Source organism: Condylostylus longicornis, unplaced genomic scaffold (assembly GCF_029603195.1).
Source record: "Condylostylus longicornis isolate FDR11 unplaced genomic scaffold, ASM2960319v2 ptg000004l, whole genome shotgun sequence".
Lineage (NCBI taxonomy): Eukaryota > Metazoa > Arthropoda > Insecta > Diptera > Dolichopodidae > Condylostylus > Condylostylus longicornis.
The window spans coordinates 20080652-20107176 of NW_026577973.1; the positions used below are offsets into that span (position 1 = coordinate 20080652).

The window sequence follows — 26525 nt, forward strand, 5'->3', positions numbered from 1 at the left end:
TTTTAATGTAATAAATCAGAAAATTAAGAACAATATTTTTTTTAATCGAGCACATTGCATATAATAAGAGAGTCATCGAACACATATCGAGTTTTTAATGAAAATGCGCTTCTCTGCGTTAGTGAACTCCAAAGAACTAACTTCAGCAACGTATATTATTTGATTTTACAAAAAAATTTTATTTATAAGAGCTTTTAACTTAAGTCTGAACACCAAAATTTACTTGAACAGCAGATATATAAGGACCAGCTAAAGAAAATTTATAGGGAACAATTAGAGTTTCAGGAACTAAAATTATTCTCTACAAAAGTTATAGTGAGAAAAAATATAAATTTAGAACCATATCGATCTACCGATTAGGAAAATATCAAATTTTCCTACAACTTTACCTTATATCACAAACCAACTTATTGAAAAAGACATTAAAAATTTCAAACTCTTTTTAGAGTAGCCTCGTAAAACTTTTCTAGTACATTTCTAAAGCATTTTTAAATGGAATTGGATTTATTTAAGACGCGGTCGATTGTATGCTGTTCACATCAATTTTTTTTATCAATATATTTGATTTATTCTACTAATTCGCAATGGAAAACAAAAATTAATAAAATACAATAAATTTAATATTATTTTTTGTTGATTGGGATTTTCAAGTTTTACTTCATAAAAAAGTATGAGAAATTTTGATTTGTTTCTTACAATTATTAAGGATATTTTACTCGAAAATCATATTTTAATGTTACTGTCAAGTAAATCGATTTATCAAGATTTTCTTTTTATTGCTTTTTGTTATTTTTTATGAATAATTGTTTAAAAATTATTGATAAGATAAATTAATAACAAAATTACATTCACTAAACAATAATTTTTCAGAGAAATACTGGAAAAATCATGGAGTTAAGATTTAAAATATACTCGAGATTGTCAGCAAAAAATCCTTTTGCAAATATTCTCAATGTCGCTATTTAAATTTAAATTTTTAAATTGAAATTAATACACAATTTTTGAAATTAATGGTAGCTATACCAAGTTTTGTGATCACAATTTGCAAAGCAATTATCGTTCTTACGAGTATATAATATATTTTTGCTCTTGTGGAAAAAGCATTCATAATATGTGATGTAAATGATTTTCAGTAATTTTTTTGTACTAAAATCATCTACAAAACGAAATTCAACAACAAAACATTAAAAGCTAGTTGTACAATTTCAGTTACTTATTTCAAATAGCAATAAAATACAACTAGTAGTAAAACCTTTAGTTGACATGATGTTCAAATATGTAAAACCGGCAACAGTAATATGACAAAGGCCATTTTGTCGGTATGAAGAACTTCAAAATATATTAAAATTGCAAAAATCCCGAATTTAATTCAAATATATATGCTATTTGGAAATTAATTAGACGAACCGTTGCCTCAGCAGTAAAAGCTGAATAATAGAAATCTTGCTAGACCAATACAAAAATGCGCTTCTTTAATATTTCCAGTGACATTCAATATCAAGACAATATCTTCTTTTTTTATATGAGCAATACGGTTGATAAAATTTGACTTTACAAAATTTTATGCTCCAAAAGTTGCGTTGTTCTCAAGTATTAAGTCAAAAATGTCTAAACATTTGTGGGAATACTGATAATGAACTTAAATAATCACTTCACACCTAAATTTCTCACGAAAATCACTCAAAAAAAAATTCAAAATTGTGTTTTTCAATTAATCAACAACTACCATAAAATTATTCCATAACATCTATAAATTTGCTTCTTCTTTGCATAAATTTTATTCTTATAGTGGGCATATTGAAAATAACGATAAAATATCACGAAATTGTCTTATCTTTAATTTCATAAATTTTAAATAAATTAACATTTAAGGAAAACCAAAATTTTTACTTGATTCCATACACACAAAAGCATAATTGATAAATGATAAAGAAATTATTTTAGAAAATACCAAATTGGTAAAGCCATGAAACCATTAAACAATTCAAACACTTTAATAATCTTTTTAAAGAAAATAACACCAATTAATGATTACTTTTATATAACAAAATCTTCTAAGCGTTCATAAGCATTTAACATTATCGCTAATGACTAACTTTCATATTGGTCCAAAGAATAAGAAACAGAGGAAAAAAAATATTCAAATCACAATCTATCATATTTTAGCTTCATTAACCTTAATCTCTAATGATAAAAACACCAGATCAACATAATGATAAGAAATTTTCATAAAAGAACAAAAAATGTATAAAGGAAAAATTATTCATAGGCTTTTAAAAAATAATGTTAAATTTTACCATCTTATACTCAATTATATGCTTCGTCCTTTAAAGTGGTTGAATTTATTTTTGCTTTTGAAAAAGAATCTAAAAAATTTAGAAAAAATTTTACTACTATTTTTAAAGTTAAGATTTTGTGTAGAATAAGTAGACCAAATTATATATTATATTTTTACATATAATGATAGAGTGGAATAATATACCTAACCTTGAATATAGAGCAGTTCTGCCAAATAATTGCCTCAAAATAATTCGTCTTAAGTTTACACTTTCTCATAGAACATAATTTTAATGGAACTACAATTAAATGAGGCATCAAAAATCATACTGGGATTTATCTTAAGTCTCTTTAACAATTAATTTATTTGAGTTTGTTTATAGCGATGTTACATTAGTTTGATTATATTATTGAATTTCTTAAGATTTTTTGAAGTTCACATAAATTTCGCGCGGAAGAAACTTTGAAACTTTAAATTATAGAAAAATTACTTACTGAGTGTAACATTGTTTCATTGCCTGGATTTATTTGCATTCCGTGCAATAATAATTACAAATAAGAACAGTTTTGAAACTACTTAAAGCTTAATATTTGTTTTTGGTGGTGATTGCTTGCGAAAACTCTTTTCTTTTCTATTATTCAAAGAAAATGTCTGCATCCTTTATCTTGAATATTTTTAAGCTATTTTAACAATTTTCTTAAATATTCCATAAATGACTTTAAATGGCTTATTAAATTGAAAGTATTTCCAAAAAAAAAAGTTTGAAAAAGTTAGAAAAATGAAATTTAGTTTCAAGGAGTTTTTCTAACGACAGAAAATCTAAAATATTACGGTCAAATTTTGTATACTAAAATTTTACCTTAATGTATGCAAAAAGCATAAAAATCAAAATATAACAAAACAAACATTAAAAAATGGCGAAAATATTAAAAACAATCTTGTTCCATTCTCTCCCATAATCTTTTGTTATTTTTAGGTTTATTACAAGTGTGCTAGAATCATAAAGTTGTCTAAAATATCTACTGTATTACTGGTGAGCTCTGAAGGTGTAATTTTCTGGCATGAAAAATAAAATAAAATGATGAAGAAACTCAAAACTTTTGGGAAAACTTCCAGAAATTTTCTTCTTTTTTAATTGCCAAATATATTTAGATAAAATAAGTTTTTAAGAAAAAAAAATAATACTTTAAAACTTGTTAAAAAAGACGATTACTAGAGAGATTTTATTTTTTAAACTGTATATTTTTTAATCAAAGAAGATTATTTAATTTTATACTATTTCAAAGTTCAATATTTTTCGAATTTAATTTCTTCTAGAAAGCAATATTTAACATTATAGAATTTAATAATGAAATTTGTCCCGATTCTCTTTTGGAATAACTTTACTCTATAGATAGGTAGTATAACACAAAATGAACGAGATTTTTAATTCAACGGTATCAGATTATTCCTTCTATACATAAACAAATCAGAAACTATTGCCGGTTTAAGAAAGTAGAATGATATATTTCTATGATTTGGCCCGAAGATCATTGCACAAAGAAAATTGAGTTAATGAAATTCGCTTCTATTATCTAAGAAGGACATCTGAAACAATGCGCGACTCTACAAATAATTGTAGTGAAAACACTTTAAATTAAGCTGCTGTACTACTGCATACGAACTAGCTCAACACGCGACAAGTGGCTGACAAAATTTCTATAGATACATAGATTTTATATAGAGCCTCAAGTAAAAGCCACAGTTCCGTTTTAATCCGATATTCCAATTTCAAGCAGCTTATTCTATATTCTACGATTGATGTAACAACAAATTTGTATACACTCTCATAAAAAAATCTTTTATGTTTATCAAAGTAGTGATAGAATTGTTTGATTAGTTAAGGACTGATTAAACATACTAACATTAAAACATTTTCTAGTTAAGAAGACGATTTTAGTAATGTCTACAAACAAAACAAATTTTATATTTCCTCAGCTCATCGTTACTGAGGAAAATTTGAACTGAAGGAATCGAAACAAGAAAATATACAAGATAACAATTAATCTGCGAAACAATTATAATTTCTAAGGGTAGCTTTGAAGGTTTAAAAAATCGGATTAAAAAAAATTCTGTCTCACGATGAACTAGCTGCTGAAGCTGTTGAAGTTACAACAATGAATTATGCCGGCATTATAATTTATTAAATTATAATAGCGACATGCCGATAGTTGGCGTTAAACTTAGTGTTTCTGAATTATAGTCGTTCTGCATGGTAATTAGCATTAAAGAGCTAATGAAAGACGTTCAAATATTTCTACAAAGAAATTTTTTTGCATTACGTACAATAAATTCAGAATTTCAGCGCCTCTTGCATTAAATCTTAAATTATTTCTGTTATTCTTTCCCCAAATTCTTTCTCGATTACATCTAATTCTTAAAATATTCACAAGATTTTTAGTTACTATTGCCAAATTCAGTATACAGGCGTATACAAACGGTATTAAAATTTTGAATTGATTTTTGAATCTATTTATACGATTAATGGAAATGGCACTTCACACGATTTTCTTAATACCCAAATTTTGTGCATATTTTGAGTTTTAATAAAAAAAAAACTCAAATTCATTTTAAAGCTATCCAAAAGTAAGTAGTTTGAAATTACTATTAGTTCATACTTTATTTAATTTATTTTTTTTTTTTATAATATTTGCACGAGTAAATTTCGATTGCTTCCTCAGAAATAGAATTTTCTTGAAAGAAAATCCTAAATATCTGAAAGAAACATTAACGTTAATTTCTTTTTACAGTTGAGTGTATTTAAAAACGTTTTAAGTGAAAATAGCATTAAACACAATACCTGTATTTGCATATATGCATATACATAATATTTGAAACTATGTATAGCGCCTTATGCTCTACAACAGAGTGCATATAATTGTGTCTACATCAATATTAACCATATATTGCATTTTATATGACATTAAATTAAAGTAAGGTGCAAGTACATATTAAATAAAAAGTTAGTTTTTAAAAATTCAGGAAAATATTTTATAACTTCAGCAGATTTTACGTAGATTTGACATTTATTGAAACAATTAAACAATATTATTATTTAGCAAAACACCAGACTTATTAATTACGCAATACTAATTACGACATTTGAAATATTTCAATACATTGAATTTTTAGTGCATAATATTAGTTTGTGCGAAATTTAAATACAACAATGTATAGTCCACATCAGCTTTAAACTTGTTACTATTGCCTCTGAACCTACCATTGCATTTTGTTACCATCTCCTCTCGGCTTACCATTGCATCTGATCACCATGAAATTTTTGGGAAGTTTAGAAAACTGCCGCGATGGAAAGCTTCTATTCGTTCTAAAGGAGAAAATTTAAAAAAAAAAACTTATCGATTCGGAAGTTAGTGAAAAAATCGTTTTTTAGGGCCGTTGTAAACCGTGTTATAAAAAATTCAAAGTCGATTACAATTTAATCTAGAAGATTTTTGAAAATCAGCAAAAAGTATAACTTCAGGTCCCGTAAAAAGAAATCAGAAAAGGTGCCTTAAATATTTGTTCTATGCATTCTCAGTGTGTTACAAGAAACTAGGCTAGATTTTTCGAACCCAAAACCTTCTGATTTATTCGAATATGTGCACCAGATGAAAAAAAACATATTGTATATTGAAAGTACTATAGCAAATAAATAAAAAAAAATTCATTTTTTTCTTCTGAAATCGCAGCTATGCGCGATGCATCTTCATATTTTATACTAGTAAATTAATAATTACTACATGAGTATTTTCTGTAGAATTGAGTTACACAAAAGGCAAAAATTTTTATAAAATTTTGTAGTTTGGTTCAGCTACTTTTTTGTTGCGAATATAATTTTATAATATAACGTGAAAAGTTAATTAAGAAACTTCAGTACCCTTCAACAAAATTTAAATTTTAGTTTTACTTTATCGTCTGTTTAATGTTCAGTGAAAACATTACTATGTTAAACTGAAATTTTTGTAAACATAAAATCACTCAATGTAATCCAGTCATGACAGCAGAATAATAAAGTCGTATTTAAATGAATGCAACAATAAAATACATTAGGTGAAAAGGAGATGAAGAATGGATCCAAAGAAAAAGTTATGCAATAAAAATTTTCATTTTGAGCGGAAATGTAAAGAAAGTAAAGAAACGTTTAATACTCTTGCAAATGGAAAAATTCTCATAAAAAAATTTGCATTGAAATAAAAATACATGAAGATTTTTTTTCCTTTTTACTTTATCACATTTTAAATTTTTGTTGATTGTTTTTTTTCTTTCTTTTTCATATTCATTGTTGTATTATGGAAAAAATCCTGTTAGTAAAGGATATTGTTTTAAAAGTTTTCGCCTTTTATATGCAATGAAGTGTAATCCAATTTATTTGTATTTTTTTTTTTGTGCGCGTTCATGATTGGGAAAAAACCATACATTGGAAAACTTTTACGTAATAAAATGCTGTACCTACAATATAAATTCTTTCTTTTGATTACAATATTCATACTTGATTTAAAACATAATGTTAAATCCATAAATTAACTATTTTATAAAATTAATAAATTAAACTTATCAAATTATTAAGCATTCACTTAAATCTTCTATCTGACGTTATCAGACCTAAAACATCTAACTTCTGTTAGTTACTCTAGTTAGCATAAATATATAATATTCTATAATAGTAAATAAGTGCCAAGGCATGATGGACATTCCTGCTAGTTTTTCAAGCTGGAAAGCTGAAATTTCATACGTACATAGATCTTCACTAGAAACTTATTTCCGTAGAACAAAATTTTTACCTATCTCCCCCCCGCTAGAAGTTATACCCCCCCAAAACCCTAAAAATGGCCTTTTTTAAATATTTGTTGCAATGAAACCATAAGCATTTTTGAAATTTTGCAAACGCAGAAAGGCAGTGGCTTGCTTCCACTAGCGCGGTATACTACAGTTAAACTTTAGAAAAACAAAATGGCCGTTCAAATTTACCGTTATCTAAAGTCCCTTTTTTTCCAAATTTTTGATGTCGTTTTTCTTCTAGACCCCAGCCTGTAGAAGCTTGAAATTTTAGGGGCTTTTAGATATTAACAAATAGTTCACTTTGTTAGAAGAAAATTTTTTTCCATCTCCACCCCCTCTCAAGTTATCACCTCTTGAAATTCGTAAAATTTGAATTTTTGACACCTTATATTTCCGAAACCGCAAGCTTTTCCAAATTTTTATAAACTCAAAAGGCTAACGGTAAATTCCATGAAATTAAAAAATATAATTATTTTTCTTAACTCACACAATTGACCCTTAAAATCGAGCATTATGTTAACCCCTTTTTATATTAATTTTTGCTTTATTTCAAAGACTATGCATATATCCGTCATCCTAAATATATGCAATCCTAGAAATAGTTTTGTGTATGAATGAAAATAATTTTTATAGTGTGATAGGTATACATAGAGTGTTTTTAAAAGCAGAATTTTCACTTGTTGAAGGGAAAAGTGCTACAATACAAACCACTGGTTTGACCCAACTTTATTTAATTATTTATTGCAAAGAAACCATACTCATTTTTCAAATTTGGCAAGCGCAGAAATATAATGGATGGCTTCTTATAAAACGGAATATTATAATTAGACTTTAAAAAAAAACAAAAAATTTACCGTTATCTAAGATCCGTTTTTCCCAAATTTTGGATGCCATTTTGCTTCTGGACTCTAGGTTGTGAAAGTCTGAGATTTTAGCAGCTTTTAGAAACTAGCAAATAGTTAATTTCGTTTTAAGAAAATTTGTTCGTATCGCCATCCCCCCTCAAGTTATCGCTTCTCGAAATTTGTAAAATTTGAATACTTGGCACCTTATATCCGAAACCACAAGCTTATACAAATTTCTTTAAACTCAGAAAGCTAACGGTAAATGTCATGCAATTAAAAAATATAATTATTTTTCTTAACTCACGCAATATTAACCCTTAAAATCGAGCATTATGTCAACTCCTCTTTAAATTTATTTTTGCTTTATTTCAAAGACTGCATAAATCGTTCATCCTAAATTTATGCAGTTCCAAAAACAGTTTCGTATATGAATCAAAATAATTTAATAGTGCAGAGGTACAAGGTTTCACATGTTGAAGGGAAAAGTGCTACAATACAAACCATTGGTTTGACGTAACTTTATTATGTAAAATTTAAAATAAAATACACTCTAGAAACACAAATTCAAAAATATGATAACGAATCACAATATTTGAATTCACTCACTTTAATAAATTGTCACTCGTGGCAAAACGCAAATAGCAATTTGGCAAAGAAAGTTTTTGCCCTTAATGTAAATTAGTTTCAAAGCCAAAAAATATAGTGAGAAACGCAGACGTGACATCTAACATTGCAAAGCACTATAATTTATTTCGCAGAAAATGAAAGCGCAATTACGTTAGGGAATAAATTCGTTGTTGTTTATTTGTGAGATGAACCCATTTTCGGCATTGAAAATGGACAATTTGAATCCTCTACATTTTAAGTCAGAATTAAATTGAGTTAGATTTTAAAAAGACCGTTTACACTAGTACAATATTAAGGTACAATCAGATAAGCTTAAATATAGCTTTTCTAAAAATTATTTCTTGAATTACCATTGGCAAAATATTAAACAAATTTGGTCAAAAATGAAATCTGAAAATGATAATAAAAATACTGGCCGAATTAATGTATCGTACACCTTGCACTAGTCCCGCAAAATGAATCGATTTTATCTCTGCTAATCTTTGCAAAGTCTAAACTTTATAATTTAGTTATAATAAAGTATACTTTAAAATTAGTAACAGAGTTGCTCCGGCTTTTCTTGTGGAGGAAATTCGATTATCCGAATTTACAGGTTTTTCTCAAACACACTGTTTTTAATTACCATGATAAATTATTATTAATATTCTTATAATTTGGCGAAAAATTTTTCGAATTAGTTACAATTTGAGATTATGATTTAGTTCTTAATTTGATATCATGCGTCTATCTTAAAAAAGGTTGCTCAAACTTTCAAATACTGAAAATTTCAGAATCTTCATTTTTGTGGAGAAAGAAAAATTGCGTAAACAGCTCACACTTTGCACATTATTTTCTTTTCCAAGTTTAAAAAATCAAATATGAATAAATTGCATAGTTCATTGAAACTCCATTTGTTCTCGTGTTAAAAGTGCAAGATAGACAAACTTGACAATAAACTTTTACAGCTACTTACTATACATTATATTAAGGCAAACGAATATCCAAATATGACTTGTCAAAGTTGATAAAGACATAAATAATCTATTTTATATTTAATGCATTTTCCTATCAAGAAAATGAAAAAGTTTTTATGTATTCGCAAGTTGAAACTCAACTAAAAATTATTAATATCGTAAAATTTTGAAACACGTGCTTTTAACATTAAATATTGCTTTTTATTACAGCTGATAATCTTCAAGTATTTATTAGAATTGCAAATTATACACAGCTAGTAAGAAAAACTTTTAGAAGGCATTAAATTACTCTTAGGATATGAAAAACTTCTCCCCAACCGCACAAATAGTTTCTTTAAACAAGAATGGAAGTTTAAGAAAAAGGTAGGGAAAATAAATAATTCATACTCCAAAAATTTTAGAGAATTTTTTTTCCTAAATAAAATGAAAAAATGCTTTTTATTTAAGCAACAACCAAGAAAAAATAAAATAGTAACGAAAACTTTTGAAGTACACACAACTAAAATGTAGAGTTCAATAAACTTATGAGAAACGCTCATACTAAACTGGGAGCAAAAATTAAATTTGTCTTCATTAAATAAAATTATCGCGCTATTTCAATATTTGTTCTCTCTTCCTTACTATAAAAAACTTTAAGATGATTACTAATAAGAAAAACAAGTCACAAATTAATTATTTTCAACTTTCATTTTGTTTTTTTTTGTTATTTATAAGAATAACAAATATAAAATTTTAAACTTTTTTAATTGCGACTAATTAGCATTTAAATTAATGTAATTTGTTAGTCTTTCAGTTAAAGAAAGTGTGTATGCTTGAAAATACTGATGATAAAAATGAAAATATATTTGAAGTTGCTTTGGCAAACTATAAGGTAACAAATATATGACTATAATGTACAGCAAAAAAAACGCGTCTTAGATTTGAATAACATTCTATACGGTTTAATTCACCTAGTCATCATTGTAGCTTAAACCATCCTTTTACAAATAGTTTCTTTAAACAAGAAATTTAATATACAAATTACACTCTGTCCGTCTTTCCGTCCATGAAAACCGATACATGACAAACCTTTATACATTTTAAATTAAAAAGCTGAAATTTTACACACAAATAGATCTGTACTAGAAATTCTTTTTTGTAGAACAAAATTTTTCTAGTACAGATCTCCCCCTGTCTAAAAGTTAGAGCACCTCAAAGTCCTAAAATTGCATTTTTTAACTGTAATTATTTTATTGGAACTACAAACTTTTTTCAAATTCAACCATGAAGAGCTAGAAGGGCAGGCTAAAAGAGTAAAAGATTTTTATTATCCCCAAATTTAAAAATATATTAACTATAGCTTTATAAATAATTTTATTGCTAAATCTTTATGAATTTATATTGCTGGCACGTACGTAGTCACAAAAGCTGGTTACTATACCAATCAAATCATAATGCTACGAATGAAGTGCAAAATCCATAATGTGACAATGAAATGACCTTTCTTATTACTAGTTAAACATTTGTTTAACATTAAACATCTCATTTTTTCTCTGTCAAATTAACTGCAAGTAAAGCATTCAATTCGGATTTGGAGAATTTGTTTATACAAATTAAATTTTTTTTTTACGAGATTTCAGACTCATAGTTCTTTTTGTTCAAATAATTAAAAAATTTTTACTAAATTTGCTGAGGTTTTTCAAAAATGCGTTTAAAATAAAAATTTTTAAACCTTATTTTATAAATTCAATATCTAGGGGTTGACATGACACATACTTAAATTTGTTCAGAGTCTTATTTAATTTAACTGAATTGTATTACAGTTAATAAGTTAAAGAACAAGTATACCTGCACAAAAGAGTGACAAGCCGATAATATTAATGAAAAATATGTCAAATTCATTTAGCAATTTAAATGTGATGATGAAATAGTCAAATTTTTACCCTATATTTTCATTAAAATCCGAAATTTGAGTTTACAGAAAATAATTTTAAATCACTGTGAAAATAATATAGTTAATTTCTTTGTAATTTTTAACACAATTTGAAAAATTGAAAGTACTATGCTTTACTTTGTCCATTAGTTTATCCGATCTTTCATACGACGGGTTAGAAAGTTTTGATAGCCTATAAAATAGAAAGTTGAAATCTTATACATATCCAAATTTGTATTTCGGAGAGACCAATTTCTAGATTAGAAAATTTTTCTAACATTCCCCATTTCTATTCTAAAAGTGTTGAAAATGGCATTTATAAAAATTTACTGCAACCAAAATGCAAAAATACAAAGGTAGAAAAATGGCAATTTTTTGTTACTGCAGATATTTCAATAATAAAATGGTGAATGGCAATTGAAATTGATCATAATCTTAAAAATATTTTCAAATTCTTAACGTAGTAAGAAGAATTAAAAAATTTTACTTCATCGCATCAAGATTCTTCTTAATTCTCTTTCCTTTGAAATTATCATCACCTACATAGAAAAAATTGTTTGCTACTTGTTGTCCCAAGACTAACTTTTTAAAAGGCAAAAAGCTAAATACATGATTTATTTTAATCCAGTAAATTGAAATTTCCCTCTTACCCCAAAAATATGCAATAATTATAGCTTAATAAAATTTTAAAAAACATAAAAGGAATAATAAAGCTAAGAAGGTTTTCTTCACTTTAAATAAAATTTATTGCTTTAAAAACTTTTAGTTTTAAACACATTAATGTTTAAAATTCGCTTTTAAAATGTGAAGCATATTATGTTTCTCTGTAATTATTCAATTCTATTTAGAAGCACTATCTTTAAAGTCTCACAACTAAATGATAAATGGTATTTTATTGAAGCATGACTCTTAAAATAAATTAAAAATAGTTTATTGTGATTTATGAAAATGGTAATAATGGGAGTTTGGACAGAAAAATCAAACTAATATGCAAAACTAGCAGTGATATTTTACAATTATAAAATTAAATATGAATAAACTTAATAAAATTAGTAAAATTTTTCGCCTCATTGTTTCTCAAATCAAGATTTACTAAATTTTCTATACATTGAAATCGAATATATGTTATAAAGGAATGGAAAGAAACGAGTAAAGTGAAAGTAAGGAGCATATAACAGAAAAATAAAAAGAATGACAAAATTTTACGCTTTATTAGATTCAAGGATATTCAAGAAAGTCGTTTTAAAGGAAATATTTTCATACATGTAGCTATATAGAAAGAATCCATAAAAATAAATTCAAGGTTGAACCGTTTTACAATATTTTATCCTTTACATTAAATTTAAAAGCTGACATACCATAAATTGGTTGAAAAAATATTATGTGAATTGAAATTTAAAAAATGTCAATGACATTTTACGAACAATGTTGCTTTTAAAACAATAAGAGTATAAAATTTTTTAAAACTTCTCTTTTAATAGACTAGACTTAGGGTATAGGCAGTTTTTTCATATCCTTTTCGAAAATGAATTAAGTGATGAATACCAGGATTGGCAAATTCTTAAAAAGGTTTTAAGAAGCATACTACATTTCAGTAAAAGCTTTATTCTCAATCTGGTTGCGGAATCATAACCAAACTATTTTTAATTACACAAGAACTTACTTTGTGAATTACTATCACAATGGTTTGTTTCCGAACAGAGGCTTTTAAATTTTTAATGTTAAAATTCATTTACGATATGAAAAACTACTAAAACCTCCTGCGCCACAGGAATGTTCTAATAAAAACATTGCCAATAAAACACACTGTATGAAAATTAAAAAACATTGTTAGAAACTTTTACTTTTACGAAGTACAGATGATATTCTTTGATTTTTTAAAAGAGTTGGCCTACTTAATTTAATGAAGAGTTTGTCTTCAGAAAATTAATGTAATTTACACAATTATAGTACACATGTAAATATTTTTTTTAACACATTTTAAAAAAAAAGTTTATTAATATATTCAGTCTACCTATCCGTTCATCCATGTATCTGTTTGAAAAATTTTACTCACTTTAAGATAAGAAGCTGAAATTTTGTATATATGTGAATAGATCCTCACTATAAATTTATTTCTCCTTTTACTTTATAAGTCCTAGAATGCAATTTGCGGTTAAAATTACTCATGAGATATAAATTTTTAACACCAAATTTTTGTTTGAATAATAATTTTCGATGGGTGATTTCGATGGGAAATAGTGTAGCTTGAGCTTTAACACGATATAGTAAATACTCAGGAAAAATAAATCGAATAGTTTTTCCATATTTTTTCTATCTACGATTTCTATACAACAATAATGCATTATTGAGGATTTAAAACAAAAATTGTGGAAGATTTTTTATATGAGAATGCAAATAAAAATTTAAATTATTTTTCTGCAATATTTCCAAATTTCATTTTGTACAGAAACGACCAAAACGAATTGTATTCTAGAGCAGGTTGCTTAAATTTAATTTTTAATAATAAAAACTTATTATTTAACTCTAGTTATACCCAAATTTAATTTTTGATTCTCTGTGATCTTCCGATTGCTTAGAAAATTGATTTAAAATACTTACACTTTAGTCTATACTTTTAATCGAAAATTTAATAAATATTTTTAACGCATTGCGACCATATATTTAAATTGTAAATTAAATTTCCTAAATCTTCTCTAAAACCAAAAACCACTTCATCTTTGTTTACCAGAAAAACCAAATCAAAGATAAAATAGACAAAATGTAAAAAAAAAAGAATAAAAAGTTTTTCAATCGTACCTGATATTTTTCACGTTTTCCCCGTAAAAACAAAACAGGACAGATTTATAAGATCATGCTTAGATTCTTGCTATACAAGGGGTTTCGCATAAGGTGGCAAATATTTTCGGGAATGATTCTTTGATCAATTTCTAGCAAAAAATTGTGTGTTTTGGATTGATGCAGATATACTCGTTTTCGAACTACAGCCTGTTGAAGAAAAAAGTACCGGATTTTTCCTGTATATAAATAAATGCTTATAACTTCGGAACCATACAATATAGAGTTATCGCTGCGTTTGTTTTACAGGCGATTGATTGTTCTTTATTTTTGGTTTTACAATTAATTTGATTTGAGCCATAATTTTCGAAATATAGCTTGTCAAAGTCAAAATTTTCATGTTTTTTTTTATTTTTTTTACATTTTTACTTTTTGTTTTTTTCGATGCGCTACGATATGATCTAAAAGTTAAACTACATAACATTTTCCTTTATCTCCCATAGTTTTGGCAGTAAAACTTGTTAAATGTGTTCAAAAAACATGCGAAAAACGCATATTTCTCGGAAACGAGTATATCTGCACAACCCTCCCCTCCATCCTTTCCCCATCCCATACAATTTTTTGCTGCAAATTGATCAAAGATTTATTCCTGGAATTATTTGGCACCTTATGTGAAACACCTTGTGTATTTAAAACATTTTCTGCTGGATTTTTATAATACGTATATAAAAGTTTCTATTTATATACGGTAATGTACTATACCAGGGATGGCAAACCTTTATCGGACTGCGTGCCAAAAATAATTATTTTAGAAAAATGAAAATACTCGCGTGCCCTAAAATAATCAAAATACATTTGTCATTTACACAAATATGTCGATTTATTTATAACTGACTAATCTCACTACATTATAAATATAGAATTAAAGAGATTTTTGTTGTTGAATTGCTGCGCTAAGTCATCAATATCAGGATGATAATATTATTTGTTTTTAAAGCAAATACAGGCTTCACTTAAAAAATTTTTGGAAACAATTTTTAGCAAATATAATTTTTATATTTTAAGCAAATATAATATCGGAAATATAAAAAATTTTCCACTGTATTTATTAGCGCGTGCCAAGGAAAGTAGAGACGAGTGCCACCTTGGGCACGTGTGGCTTAGGTTCGCCATCCCTGTACTATACAATTTGATTTAAATTCGATGTTGTACTTTCTTTGAAAAATATTATCGCGGCAAAAAAAAAACAGACAAATATGAAAAATAAAAAACGTATGAAATCAGGTAGTTTTAAAGGTAAATAAAATTTGAATATTAAATCAAACACGCAAAAAATGCCTTATTTTTCCTTTTATCTTTGAAACGTAAATAAGGAACAGAAAATTGTTTTTTTTTTCTGTTTTTCAACTTGCATAGAGGTTTAAAAAACAAAGCATAACACTCATATAATAATTTGAATACGGGTTTTCTTTTTGTATTTATTAAGGGTTCCAAAAAGGAGTTAAAAGTCATAAAGCAATTTTATTGTCAAAGGAGAAAAAAAGCAATTCGTATATACCGTCTTTTCATATTAAAATTATCTTATGGAATTCAATAGGGATATAAAAGGAATCGCATAAGAAAATAAAATTTTATTATTCCTTTGGCTCCTTTCCTAGTGTTAAACTGAATTTTATATATGAAAAAAGGTTTGTTGCACGTTATTTATTTTGTTAATAAAATTAAAAGTAAAAAATTAAAAAAAAATCATTTTTTGCAAGGAAATAGGCACATAAAAATTGTACTATGGTCTTACCCGTTTAAAATGAGGGGTGATGAATGAAATATGACATTTGTGTATCGGACATTTCATGATTTTAAGAAGGTTTTGCGAGACAATGCGCGTTTCTGTAAAAGTACAGCTTTCTTTGGTTGAAAATATTACACATACAACTAAGCTGTGTTATTATATAAGATTAATAATATGTGGGTTTTATAAAATAAAAATATATAATCAATTTTTAGTTCAAGTTCTTTTGTAAATTCTACATATACTTATAACAAAAATCGTTGCTTGTAAACTGAAATAAAATCCTTGTTTGTTCTAAAATATTTGAACACACTTTTTGTACACTATCCACAACGTTTTACCGCACATCCATACAATTCTAAAATTCGCAAAAAACAAAAGTATTAGAAAAAGCCAAAAACTGAGTTACTTCAAATCGAAAAATATTTCTACTTACATTTAAAAATCAGTGTACAATTTAAATTTTTCCATCTCGAATTTAAGATTAATTCATTAGTTTTAGAATTTAATTAGAAAATTTCTTAGCTACAAAGACTCCTTCAACGAATTATATAGTACGATCATAAATTAATCTCTTATATTATCAGTATTGCTCAGTAATTTCATGCTTAAATTTTTCTATAGCGCAAATGAAAGTTAATTACATTATTTTACAAGATTTTTATATTGCTCTTTAATTCCATGATATTTTTTCTCATTTTGTCAGCACAAAGAAAATTGGCACCGTAGAGAAACCTTAGAAAAATTTATTTTAATTAATTTTGTAAAATTTTTATGCTTTAAAAATATAATTTTCAAAAAATTCAAGGATACTTTGGATGAAAATCATGAAAAATTATTTGAATTTTATATTCGAATTTACTTTAGCTAATTTAATGAGCAATTATCTTGTTCTCTTTTATTAAAATTGTCATTATATGAATTAATTATTTTAAAAATTTGGAGTGGTTAATTTTAGATATCCCATTGATCGTTCTAATAATAGAGAAATTTGATAGGCCATTTTAGTAAATTTTAATTTATAATAGAAACCCACATAAAAATTTCTAATTATATAACAATACGCTCATTTAAGTACTCACTAAGTGCGATTAAAATATAATTTAGTTTCCTCGTGATACAAAATTTGAGTAAACTTCAAATTGAATTTTTAAATGTTGTATGCAATTATAAAACAAATTTTCCTCTGATTCTTGCTTTCTTACTTCCCACAATAGTGACACCGATTTACATGTTTTTACGCAGATAAGCATTAAAAAATCTTAATTTATACATTTACTTTCTGTGTTTAAGGAAATAACAGAACATATAAGCAGTAAATATACATACAGATACTATAAAAATTATTGGAAAATTTTTTTATTTATACTGATGTTATTGTACATCTTCAATAATAAATTACTTAACAGGAAAATTCTTTATTTCGGTAATATTAAAATTTTCTTTACAAATTCGAAAAAAAAATTATTCATACATATACCAACAACTTCAATTATTATAAGATAACTTTTTATGGTTTTACTTTTTCAAGATTAAGTTATTCCGATAGCAGCGAATATTATATAAGTACTCATTTGTATTATCAACATTACATTCATCTTTTCAACAGTATGCAATCTAAACCTTACAACATTATCCCTTATCTTTAGTATATTTATGATCTATAATAATTCAATAGAAGGAATCCTGTCAAAAAGTTTCCAACTGCTATTATTTTTAAAATACCATAATTCAGAAAACCACATTATCCACCAACTAACTATAAGTAAAAATTTTACCATGAAAATATTCAAAGAAAAAAACTTTTTTTATATTTTCTTTATTGTTTTTTGTTATTATAACAAATAAGCGTTCTTTAAGGATGAATGCTACGAAGGATTATTATTTATTATATCAAATGGTTACTCTTTCTCGTTTTTGTTGTCTAGGTATTAATGTTAGTTATGTACCTAAAAATATTGAAATATAAAACAAAAAAAGAAGCAAACTTCAGTTTACAGTGATCAATTTCACGGTGACTTCTATATAAAAAAAGAATAACTAATAAAAACTAAAGGAGCCAAACTAAAAACTTTAAATATTCACAATACGCTACAAATGACATATCAAATTTTTACGTTTAAAAGGTGCCGTAACTAATTCAATTAAGTTTCAAAAGCATTTTCAATTATCAAAAATATGTTCACATCAGTTTCTACTAGTAAGATGCACGAGTCCGTAAGTCTATTTAAAAAATTTCCATTCTACATTTCTTAAGATTAAAATGCGAAAACGAAAACATAGAAATGCTATTCTCGCATCAAAAGATTTAAGGCTGGGTAAGGTAAACAAGTTTTTTCCAACATTTGTCAACAATTTTAGAAATTTTCGGATTTAGATAAATTGTAATGCTATTTCCAATGTAATACGTAACATGTATTTTGAAAAAAGAAATTACCTATAAAAATAGGCCCTACTTATATATTCGCTTGTGTGAAATTTCAATATTACAGCTTTTATAGTTTCTGAGACATAGCCAAGTAACTTTTGAAGTTGTATGGCAGGTACCAGAAGGAGCCAAGTAATTTCAAAGACTTTTATGAGACACATTAGCCCTACTAATATATTCGCTTGTGTGAAATTTCAATATTACAGCTTTTATAGTTTCTGAGATATAGCCAAATAAATTTTGAAGTTGTATGGCAGGTACCCGAATATTCAAAACTTCCTTTAAATATTCATTTCAAATTCTATGAAAAGGAGAAAATAAGTTTTACTTAATATTCCTAGAATGTATATTTCGTACTTAGTAGAAATTCCTTTTTCATGACCCGATTTCCCTGCAAACTTTGCTAGTAATTTTTTTAATAACAAGAACTCAAATTTTGCATTTCTAAATCAAAAATATAAATTCCGCCCATGATAAAAGTACAGCTGACAGCCCAGCCAAGAAAATTAGATAACATGTTGAATTGCCAAGCGAACCTTATATAAAATTTCAGGAAAAAACACTAATTATTTTTTTGAAAAGTTCAGACAAACTTCACATACAGATCTGCTTAGACAGATACCTCTCTAAAAATAGATTATTTACACTTTTCTACAATGAATAAAAACATTTTCCCCGAAAACTCTACATGTGAAATAATCATATCTGCAATATAATATGATGATGCAATGATCTTGATTATTATTGTGGCAACCACTGCCAGATCTCCATGTCTCACACGTTAATTGCGTTGATTAGTTGCTAATACAGATTTGTGCAAAATCAAAAGTTTTTTTTAATGGAAAAAATGCAAAATTGATAAAATTCTTCAACAAAGAAATAATAATAAAAGGAAAACACAAGAGATAAAAATAAAGCATAGAGAATTTAAAACAAAAAATATTCTCTTTAATTTTCGTTCATCCGTCAAAATTGTAATGTTTCGAGATGATTAGGAAAAAAGGCAAGATCTAAAGGATCTTGAGAATTATCTGAACCAAACGGGTTATAAAGAGACCCGTTTATAATTCAAAAGCACTGATTTATACAATCGGACGCGCTTATATGCAAATCCGTTACGACAAAATTTTTTGTCTAACTATCTATGTTTTGCAGTTATTCTATATTGTCCATTTTAAATTTGGATGTCAACTTTGTTATAGCAATGACAAGGAGAACATATTGGGGGTGTGTTCCTATATTATATTAAACATAAGTCACTTATTCCTGTGTTTCCGGCCAGATGACTCACTTTTTCTTTTATCAATAAAATGTCAAAAAATTTCGTGTTTAAAAGCGAAAATCCATGACTTCAATAATGCTTTATAAAAAGTTTAAGTACGGTATTAATTCGATTGTAGTACTGTTTTAGAGCTTTCAATACCTTTACATTACAAAAAAAAACTGCTACAGCTCTTGATACATTTTGGAACACAATACTAGTTTTTTTTTGGAAAAAAAAACTAGTTTATTTAATTGGCTATTTCTGGTAACATTTGACATGTATAAGAAAAGTGTGCTCGATTTTTTCGATACGAGTACTCGATTTACGTTAATTTTAAGTATCCATTACGTATAGAACGCATTTAAGGAAGGTGCACAATGTCAAGATCTTTTACTAAACTTGTTGGAATAAAACTTTACTTTGTGAAGTTTGCGTAGTAAGCGCATTTTTGAAGTCGCGGAATCTATGTGCTTATAAACAAAACAAAAATTATGTTTTTAAGCCAAAACTGTTCATATGAAACGCTGACAAAACTATTAAAAATTTTTATGCTTACAAAAGTTTTGTGTTGTTAAGCGATGCCATTAAAAATAATATGAAGAATTAGAAAAATTATATGTTGGCAGTTTTGTCTATGTATATATGTATGTATATGTTGGTGCACGTTTGTCTGAATAGTAGATATTATGTCAATACTTGTTGAATATGTCAATACATGAAATACAAAAAAAATTTATGTTCATAATTTATTATTATGTGCATACCACTATATTTATATTGAATACAAATAACACTTACAGAACTTTGTTGTGCTTACAGAATAAACTATGTATGTATAGTTCATTATGAGTCATTACATAATATCTGATTGAGTAGTTCCACATACAAACATTTTAACGTGAATAAATAAGAACATATTAACACAATATTCGCCAAACAGCAAATATCTTAATTCCTCATTTTAATTTTTCAAATTACAAATAATCACAGATTTCCACGAAATTAAATCAAGCGCTTCAATGGTATGTTTTGATTCCTCCATCTCTTAATGTGCCAAGTGTGTAATAATACCAAAATTAAATCTAATCAATCAATTTCGTTTTAATTATGCAAATGTACTTCTAATGTAGATTTAAGCAAATTCTTGAGTGAACATAACGTCAATGTTGGTTTTACATTAAATTGCAAATTCCAGAAATGTATCAACAAATTAATGATTGATGTGGGATATGTAATTAAAGCGCATAAACACTGGTTTATTTGTACATACATACATACAGAGAATATGCAAATAAATTTTATAATTTATGTAGGTACATAATATATATGTTTACGTATACCTATCACTTTTATACTGTGTGAAGACATTTAATACCTGTTAAGTATTTTATTACGATATTTGAACTTCAAGATTGATATGAAATTTTAATTCAAAAATATTAAAAAATTATCCTTACACATTAACGGAAATCTCACACTTACGTTTTAAAGAAAGAAGAAATATAAAAAAAATATAATATACTTTATATAGGCACATAATGCATTAATTGTGTAATATATAAAGAAGTACAAAATGGTTCACTCGTTTTTTAAATATCCACCTCGTCATTTTTCGTCATAATGTACCTCATCGTCAAAATATGATGAATGACCATATTTCGGATTTCGAGTTTTCGATAGAAATAATAGAGAAGTATAAATAAATTATGTTTAGAGAGATATCGGTTTGTCGGTCTATGTGAGCATACATGCGTGCTCGAGTTGGGCTGAACAGATTTTGATGATAATTTATTTAGAGGTTTACTTTAGCTATATAGCAGGGGCACGAATTATAATCATGACAACTAATTTTCGGAATTTGTTTAAATTTAATATTTGAGTTCAGTTTGCTTCATAAAGTAACTGTCTCCAGATGACAGAAGGAGCAATTCTACTAAGAGCCAAATTCATTTCTTTCTAAGCAGGATAATCTAATAAGGGAGAATAGATGAAATATTAGTTGAATTGAAATTACCTCAATTGTGGTTTGGCACTTGCATCGTTCAGGTTCAAAGTTATGCTTTCTAAATTTTTTCATTAGACTTTCAAGTCAAAATAACAATTTACTTGGCAATGAGTATTACAAGAATGTTCTTAATTTCTTTATAAACTCAGGTTCAATATATAAATAACACGTTAAGAAAAATGAGAAGCTTTTTAAAAACATTTGTATGTTATATATATTTTAAAATTTATGTAGCCGTGAGCTATTGTGAACTACTACCTTTGCAAAATTAATTTTGCAATTTTGATTGATGTATTTTCAATTAGTTTAACAAATCACAAAGTTCGAAATGAAAATATAAGAGAAATCCGACACTGAAAGAAAAAACATGGTTAAATTGCGGGTAGCATTCGGTCCAAGTGCATTCTTGAAAAGTGCTGAAGTATTTAAATTACATGAAAATATGTATAAGAAAATGAAAATTCGCTAAAAAGTTTTTAAATTTTTAAAAAGAATGAGTAGAGCCAATTCTGGGATGCCCATACGAATTGTAATGATTTCAAAATCTGTATCTCTGCCACACTGCTTTGTTCTAGAATAGAACACAACAAAATCACATAACCTACCTATACAATTGTGTATACAATAGGTAAATTATGTGATGGTAACAAATTTTACATATCGAGTTTTCGGTGGCAATACACTTCTCCATAGTAGGGAAGTGTAAATAAACTATTTTTAGCAATCTGTTGGTCTGTCGGTCTGTGTGTGCGCACGGGTGTATCTCAAGTTCGGCTGAACCGATTTTGATGAAATTTTATATGCAAGTTTATTTCGACCATGGCACGGATTGATCAACTTTTGGGACATATCAGGCCTCGGGAACTGCAGTTTTTAGCGGGCCTGTTCTACATTTTTGACCATTTTGAAGAAAATATTCAACCGATTTACTTGAAATTTCATATATATTTAAATTCTTCGTACTTAAACAATGTACATATAAATTGTTTGAAAAGATCGGGGCTCGTAAACTGATCTGCGGGCCGATTTTACATTTTTCGCCATATCTACGGAAACAATTGATGGAATTTCTTGAAATTTGATATTTGAGTTCTGGTTGTTACAGAAACTAACTGACGAGCATTTCAGGGTAGCGCAAAGCGAAGCTCTACTATGAGCCATATTTACATTTTTCTAGGTATGTTAACTATAAGCTTACTAATGTCCTAAAAATTCGAAAGAAGTATTTAACAGACATTTTTATAATATTTTGTAATAATTTCTCTTAACTAGACAATACACATTGCGGTCGATTATGTGCTGACCACATCAGATTTTTTTTTTTTCAAAAAAATTTTAATTTCAAAATGGAGGATTCAGATATTGAAGGATTATTAAAGTAAGTTTTGTTTAAGTCTTTAAATTTTGTTAAAATTTTCTTATATTCCAGTGAATTTGAAGGCGAAAACTAATAATTTAACTTACAAAAGAGTAAAAAACAAAAGGACTGGAAGAAATCGTAGTAGTTGGGAATATTTCCGAGGTTCTGGGGGCAAATCACGTAATAACCCCACCAGAGGAAAATTTGTTTTCAACATATAATTTGTAAGAGACCATAAATGAAGAAACTGCCACTGTAAATGATACTGCAAATGATTGGAATAGTGAAAAAAATACACCAACAAAATCCTTAAAGAAGAAAAGAACCGATATTCAAAATTTCTTGAAACAATTTGACAAAAAAGAGGAAGAACATCATAATGATTTCATAATCTATAAAAAGAAAAACTGAGATTGGAACAAGAAAAATTGAAAGTATTGTAAAAGTTAAGAGACATCGTATTTCAAACCTAAAGTAGTAACCTATACCTACACATATTTTGTGATATTTCAAAAAGGAAAAATTATATCATGTTAAGTCTTGCGAAGCCAAAAATAATAATTACAAATAAAATTATGTGATTTCTTATTAATAATATTTTATTAACCTGTTACGCGATTAGTTTTTCTTAGACAGCTCAATTTCAAGCAAAGACCCGTATTTACGAAATTTTGTTAACAGGGAAATTTTTGTTTTTTGCTTCACTTTAAATTTCATAGCAAATGCAATTTTCTTTTTTGGCATGACGCACATATACGACATTAACTAAAAAATGAACTTTTGAAATTGACGCATATATATACTTTTTGCATGTTTGTGTTTTTTTTTATGGTTGAAATATTTTTTTAAACTTGAGCAATACAGTTGTAATTTTGCAAACTTGAATAATACAGTTATAATTGTTATAAGTTTGAGTCTCGCACTTGGTCACATACTTTATTTCTTTTGATTTTGCCTTCTTGTCGACTATCATTAGGCTCTTGACAAAAGTTTACTTCGTCAGTTTCAACATCCAGTTCAGTTATTATTTCATTGTGTTTTCCGTGAATTATTATAAAATTGTGAAATGTGACACACGTCACTATAATATTTTATTTGTGTAACATCGTGGACTTCGACATGTTTTAAAATTGAAATTTGTTGTTTAAAATACCATAAGCTTGCTCTATGCATACTCGAACTGAACTTAAGTAATAATTGTATTTTTTTGCTTAGGTGTTAAATTGCCATAGTCCTTATATGGTATAAGCAGATAATCATACAGTGAATATGCGGAATCACCAACAAGATGCCAGTCATTTTTAGGCTCAATTTTTTTTTCATAAAAGCCTCTGTGACTTCAAAAATGCAGTACAAAAAGTTTTAAAACAGTTTTAATACAGTTTTACTACCGCCGCAAAGCTTTTAATACCACTGCGTTGTATTAAAAATACGAAAGCTTTTACTACCTTTTTGAACATGAATTTGACGATCTATAAACTTTTTGACGTTTAGTAATTTTCAAAAACAGTTTTCTAAAAACAATAATATTATAAAATTAATCTTTTCAGAGTAAAATTAAAAATAAATGAATAATGAATTTTTTAAATTTATTGGATTACAATAGCTTTAATCAAAACAGCAATTTAATAGAAATTAAAAAAATTTTAAACAAAAGAAGAAAAAAGAGATGTGCTCTCCTTTGTAATATTGTAAAACCAAACAAACTAACAAGGAAAATTCCAAAAATAATAAATTTCGACCAAATTATTCAAAAATATCCTGATGACGTATTTTTCAGTCATTTTCGAATGAGTACAGCTACCTTTGAAGTAAGTGTATATTCAAACATTAACAACTAAGCATAGATTTGAATTTGTAAATACTTTTAGGTGGTATATAACATGTTAGAGCCATCATTTGTTTCAAACCAGATCGGTCGGCCAAGTTTTCCGCTGAAATATTGTTTGCTTGTTACCATATGGAAATTGGCAAACAATAATACATTCAGAGAAGTTAGTGACCGGTTTGGAATAGCACAGGGAACAGCCTACCATATTTTTGTTAAAATAACACGATTAATCGCCAAACTGAAAGGTAAAGTTATCAAATTCCCTCGAAGTGAAGCTGCACAAAGACAAATAATTGAAGGGTTTGAAAATAGTCGCTGCCGTCCTTTGCCAAACACCATAGGATGCATTGATGGTATGCATATACGAATTAGCAAACCTATAAAAGATCCAATAAGCTTTTATAATCGCAAGGGTTTTTATTCAGTCCTTGTGCAGGTAAAATTTTTTTTTCATTTATTTAATTTACAAAAATACGTATTTCATAAATTCTAGGGAGTAGTTGACAGCCAAATGAAATTTATAGACGCATTTGTCGGTTATCCCGGCAGTTGCCATGATGCGGCTATGTGGAACGCAAGTCCGTTAAAAGAGGCAATTACGAATGGTAAATATTCTGAATTCATAAATAAATATGAACATGTTTATAAAGATATATTTATATTTTTGTATTTATTTTGAGGTTCCATCGTTGTTCCACTAGACAACCATTTAATTGGTGATGGCGCATATGCGTTGCAAACGTATATGATGGTACCTTTTAAGGAAAATGGATTTCTCACCGAATGTGAGAGCAAATATAATACCGCTTTAAGTTCTACTCGCGTGTTTGTAGAGCAGGCATTCGGTATTTTAAAAAAAAAGTGGAGGATGCTAAATCATCTAGAATTACAAAATATAAAGGTATCAAAGACCATAATTATGGCAAGTATTGTACTCCACAATATTATTATTGATAACGAAAGAGTAACCATAAATGATATGTGCGAAGTGGAAACTGATGCTGATGCTATTGATACTGCCGAATCCAGTATACTTGATTTTCAAACAGAAGCTGTAAATAAAAGAAATAGATTGAAAAATTTAATTTGTGCTTAAAATTGGTAAAATTTAAAATTGAAATACCATTTTTAATTTTGTTTTCATTTTTTTTTATTATACATACACATTAATATATACATTTGTACTCAGTATAAACAGTTTTCTAGTTTTAATTCATAATTTTTAATTCAGGTATCTATGAATAAACTCTTATCTCTATGAACCCAAACAAAACAGTCTTATTCTTAATTAAAAACAAAAAAACATTTCATTAACTTAAGTATTAAATAAAGTTTAAAAATTACTACAGTTAGAAAATTTCATATGCATTGAGCAAATCAAATTTTTTAATTATGAAAATCTTAAATTATTTTATATGAACACATTAATTTAAATCACATTTCAGTTAACTTCTAATCACATGTAGAAAAAAAAAAAAACCACAAAACTTTGACTTTAATTCGAAGACAAAATCAAATTTTATACAAAAATTAACTTTTGTAGTATTACTTGGTGAAATACGCTTTGAAAATATCTGTTAATTGTTTTAGTTGTTCTATTTTATCTCTTTCGAGTTGTTCCATTTTTTGAAGTTTTG

The 26525-nt window shown here is 27.0% G+C and overlaps 1 protein-coding gene across 1 annotated transcript; it reads left to right on the forward strand.

Moving 5' to 3' along the window:
- Window positions 1–18263: 18263 nt before the first annotated feature.
- On the forward strand, window positions 18264–26026 carry LOC129614010 (putative nuclease HARBI1). Its single transcript, XM_055528382.1, has 6 exons — window positions 18264–18323; window positions 18378–18415; window positions 24715–24868; window positions 24929–25324; window positions 25382–25493; window positions 25569–26026. The coding sequence occupies exons 1-6, from the start codon at window positions 18264–18266 to the stop codon at window positions 25982–25984; spliced, it is 1176 nt and encodes a 391-aa protein (XP_055384357.1). The 3' UTR covers window positions 25985–26026.
- The last annotated feature ends 499 nt before the right edge of the window (window positions 26027–26525 follow it).

Excerpts from the sequence above, each read along its gene's own strand:
- LOC129614010 (XM_055528382.1), top strand. The coding sequence starts at position 18,264 with ATGCGAAAACGAAAACATAGAAATGCTATTCTCGCATCAAAAGATTTA. Across the intron at positions 18,324-18,377 it reads AAGATTTAAGGCTGGGTAAG|ATAAATTGTAATGCTATTTC; the intron begins GTAAACAAGTTT and ends TTTCGGATTTAG. Across the intron at positions 25,325-25,381 it reads TTTATTCAGTCCTTGTGCAG|GGAGTAGTTGACAGCCAAAT; the intron begins GTAAAATTTTTT and ends CATAAATTCTAG.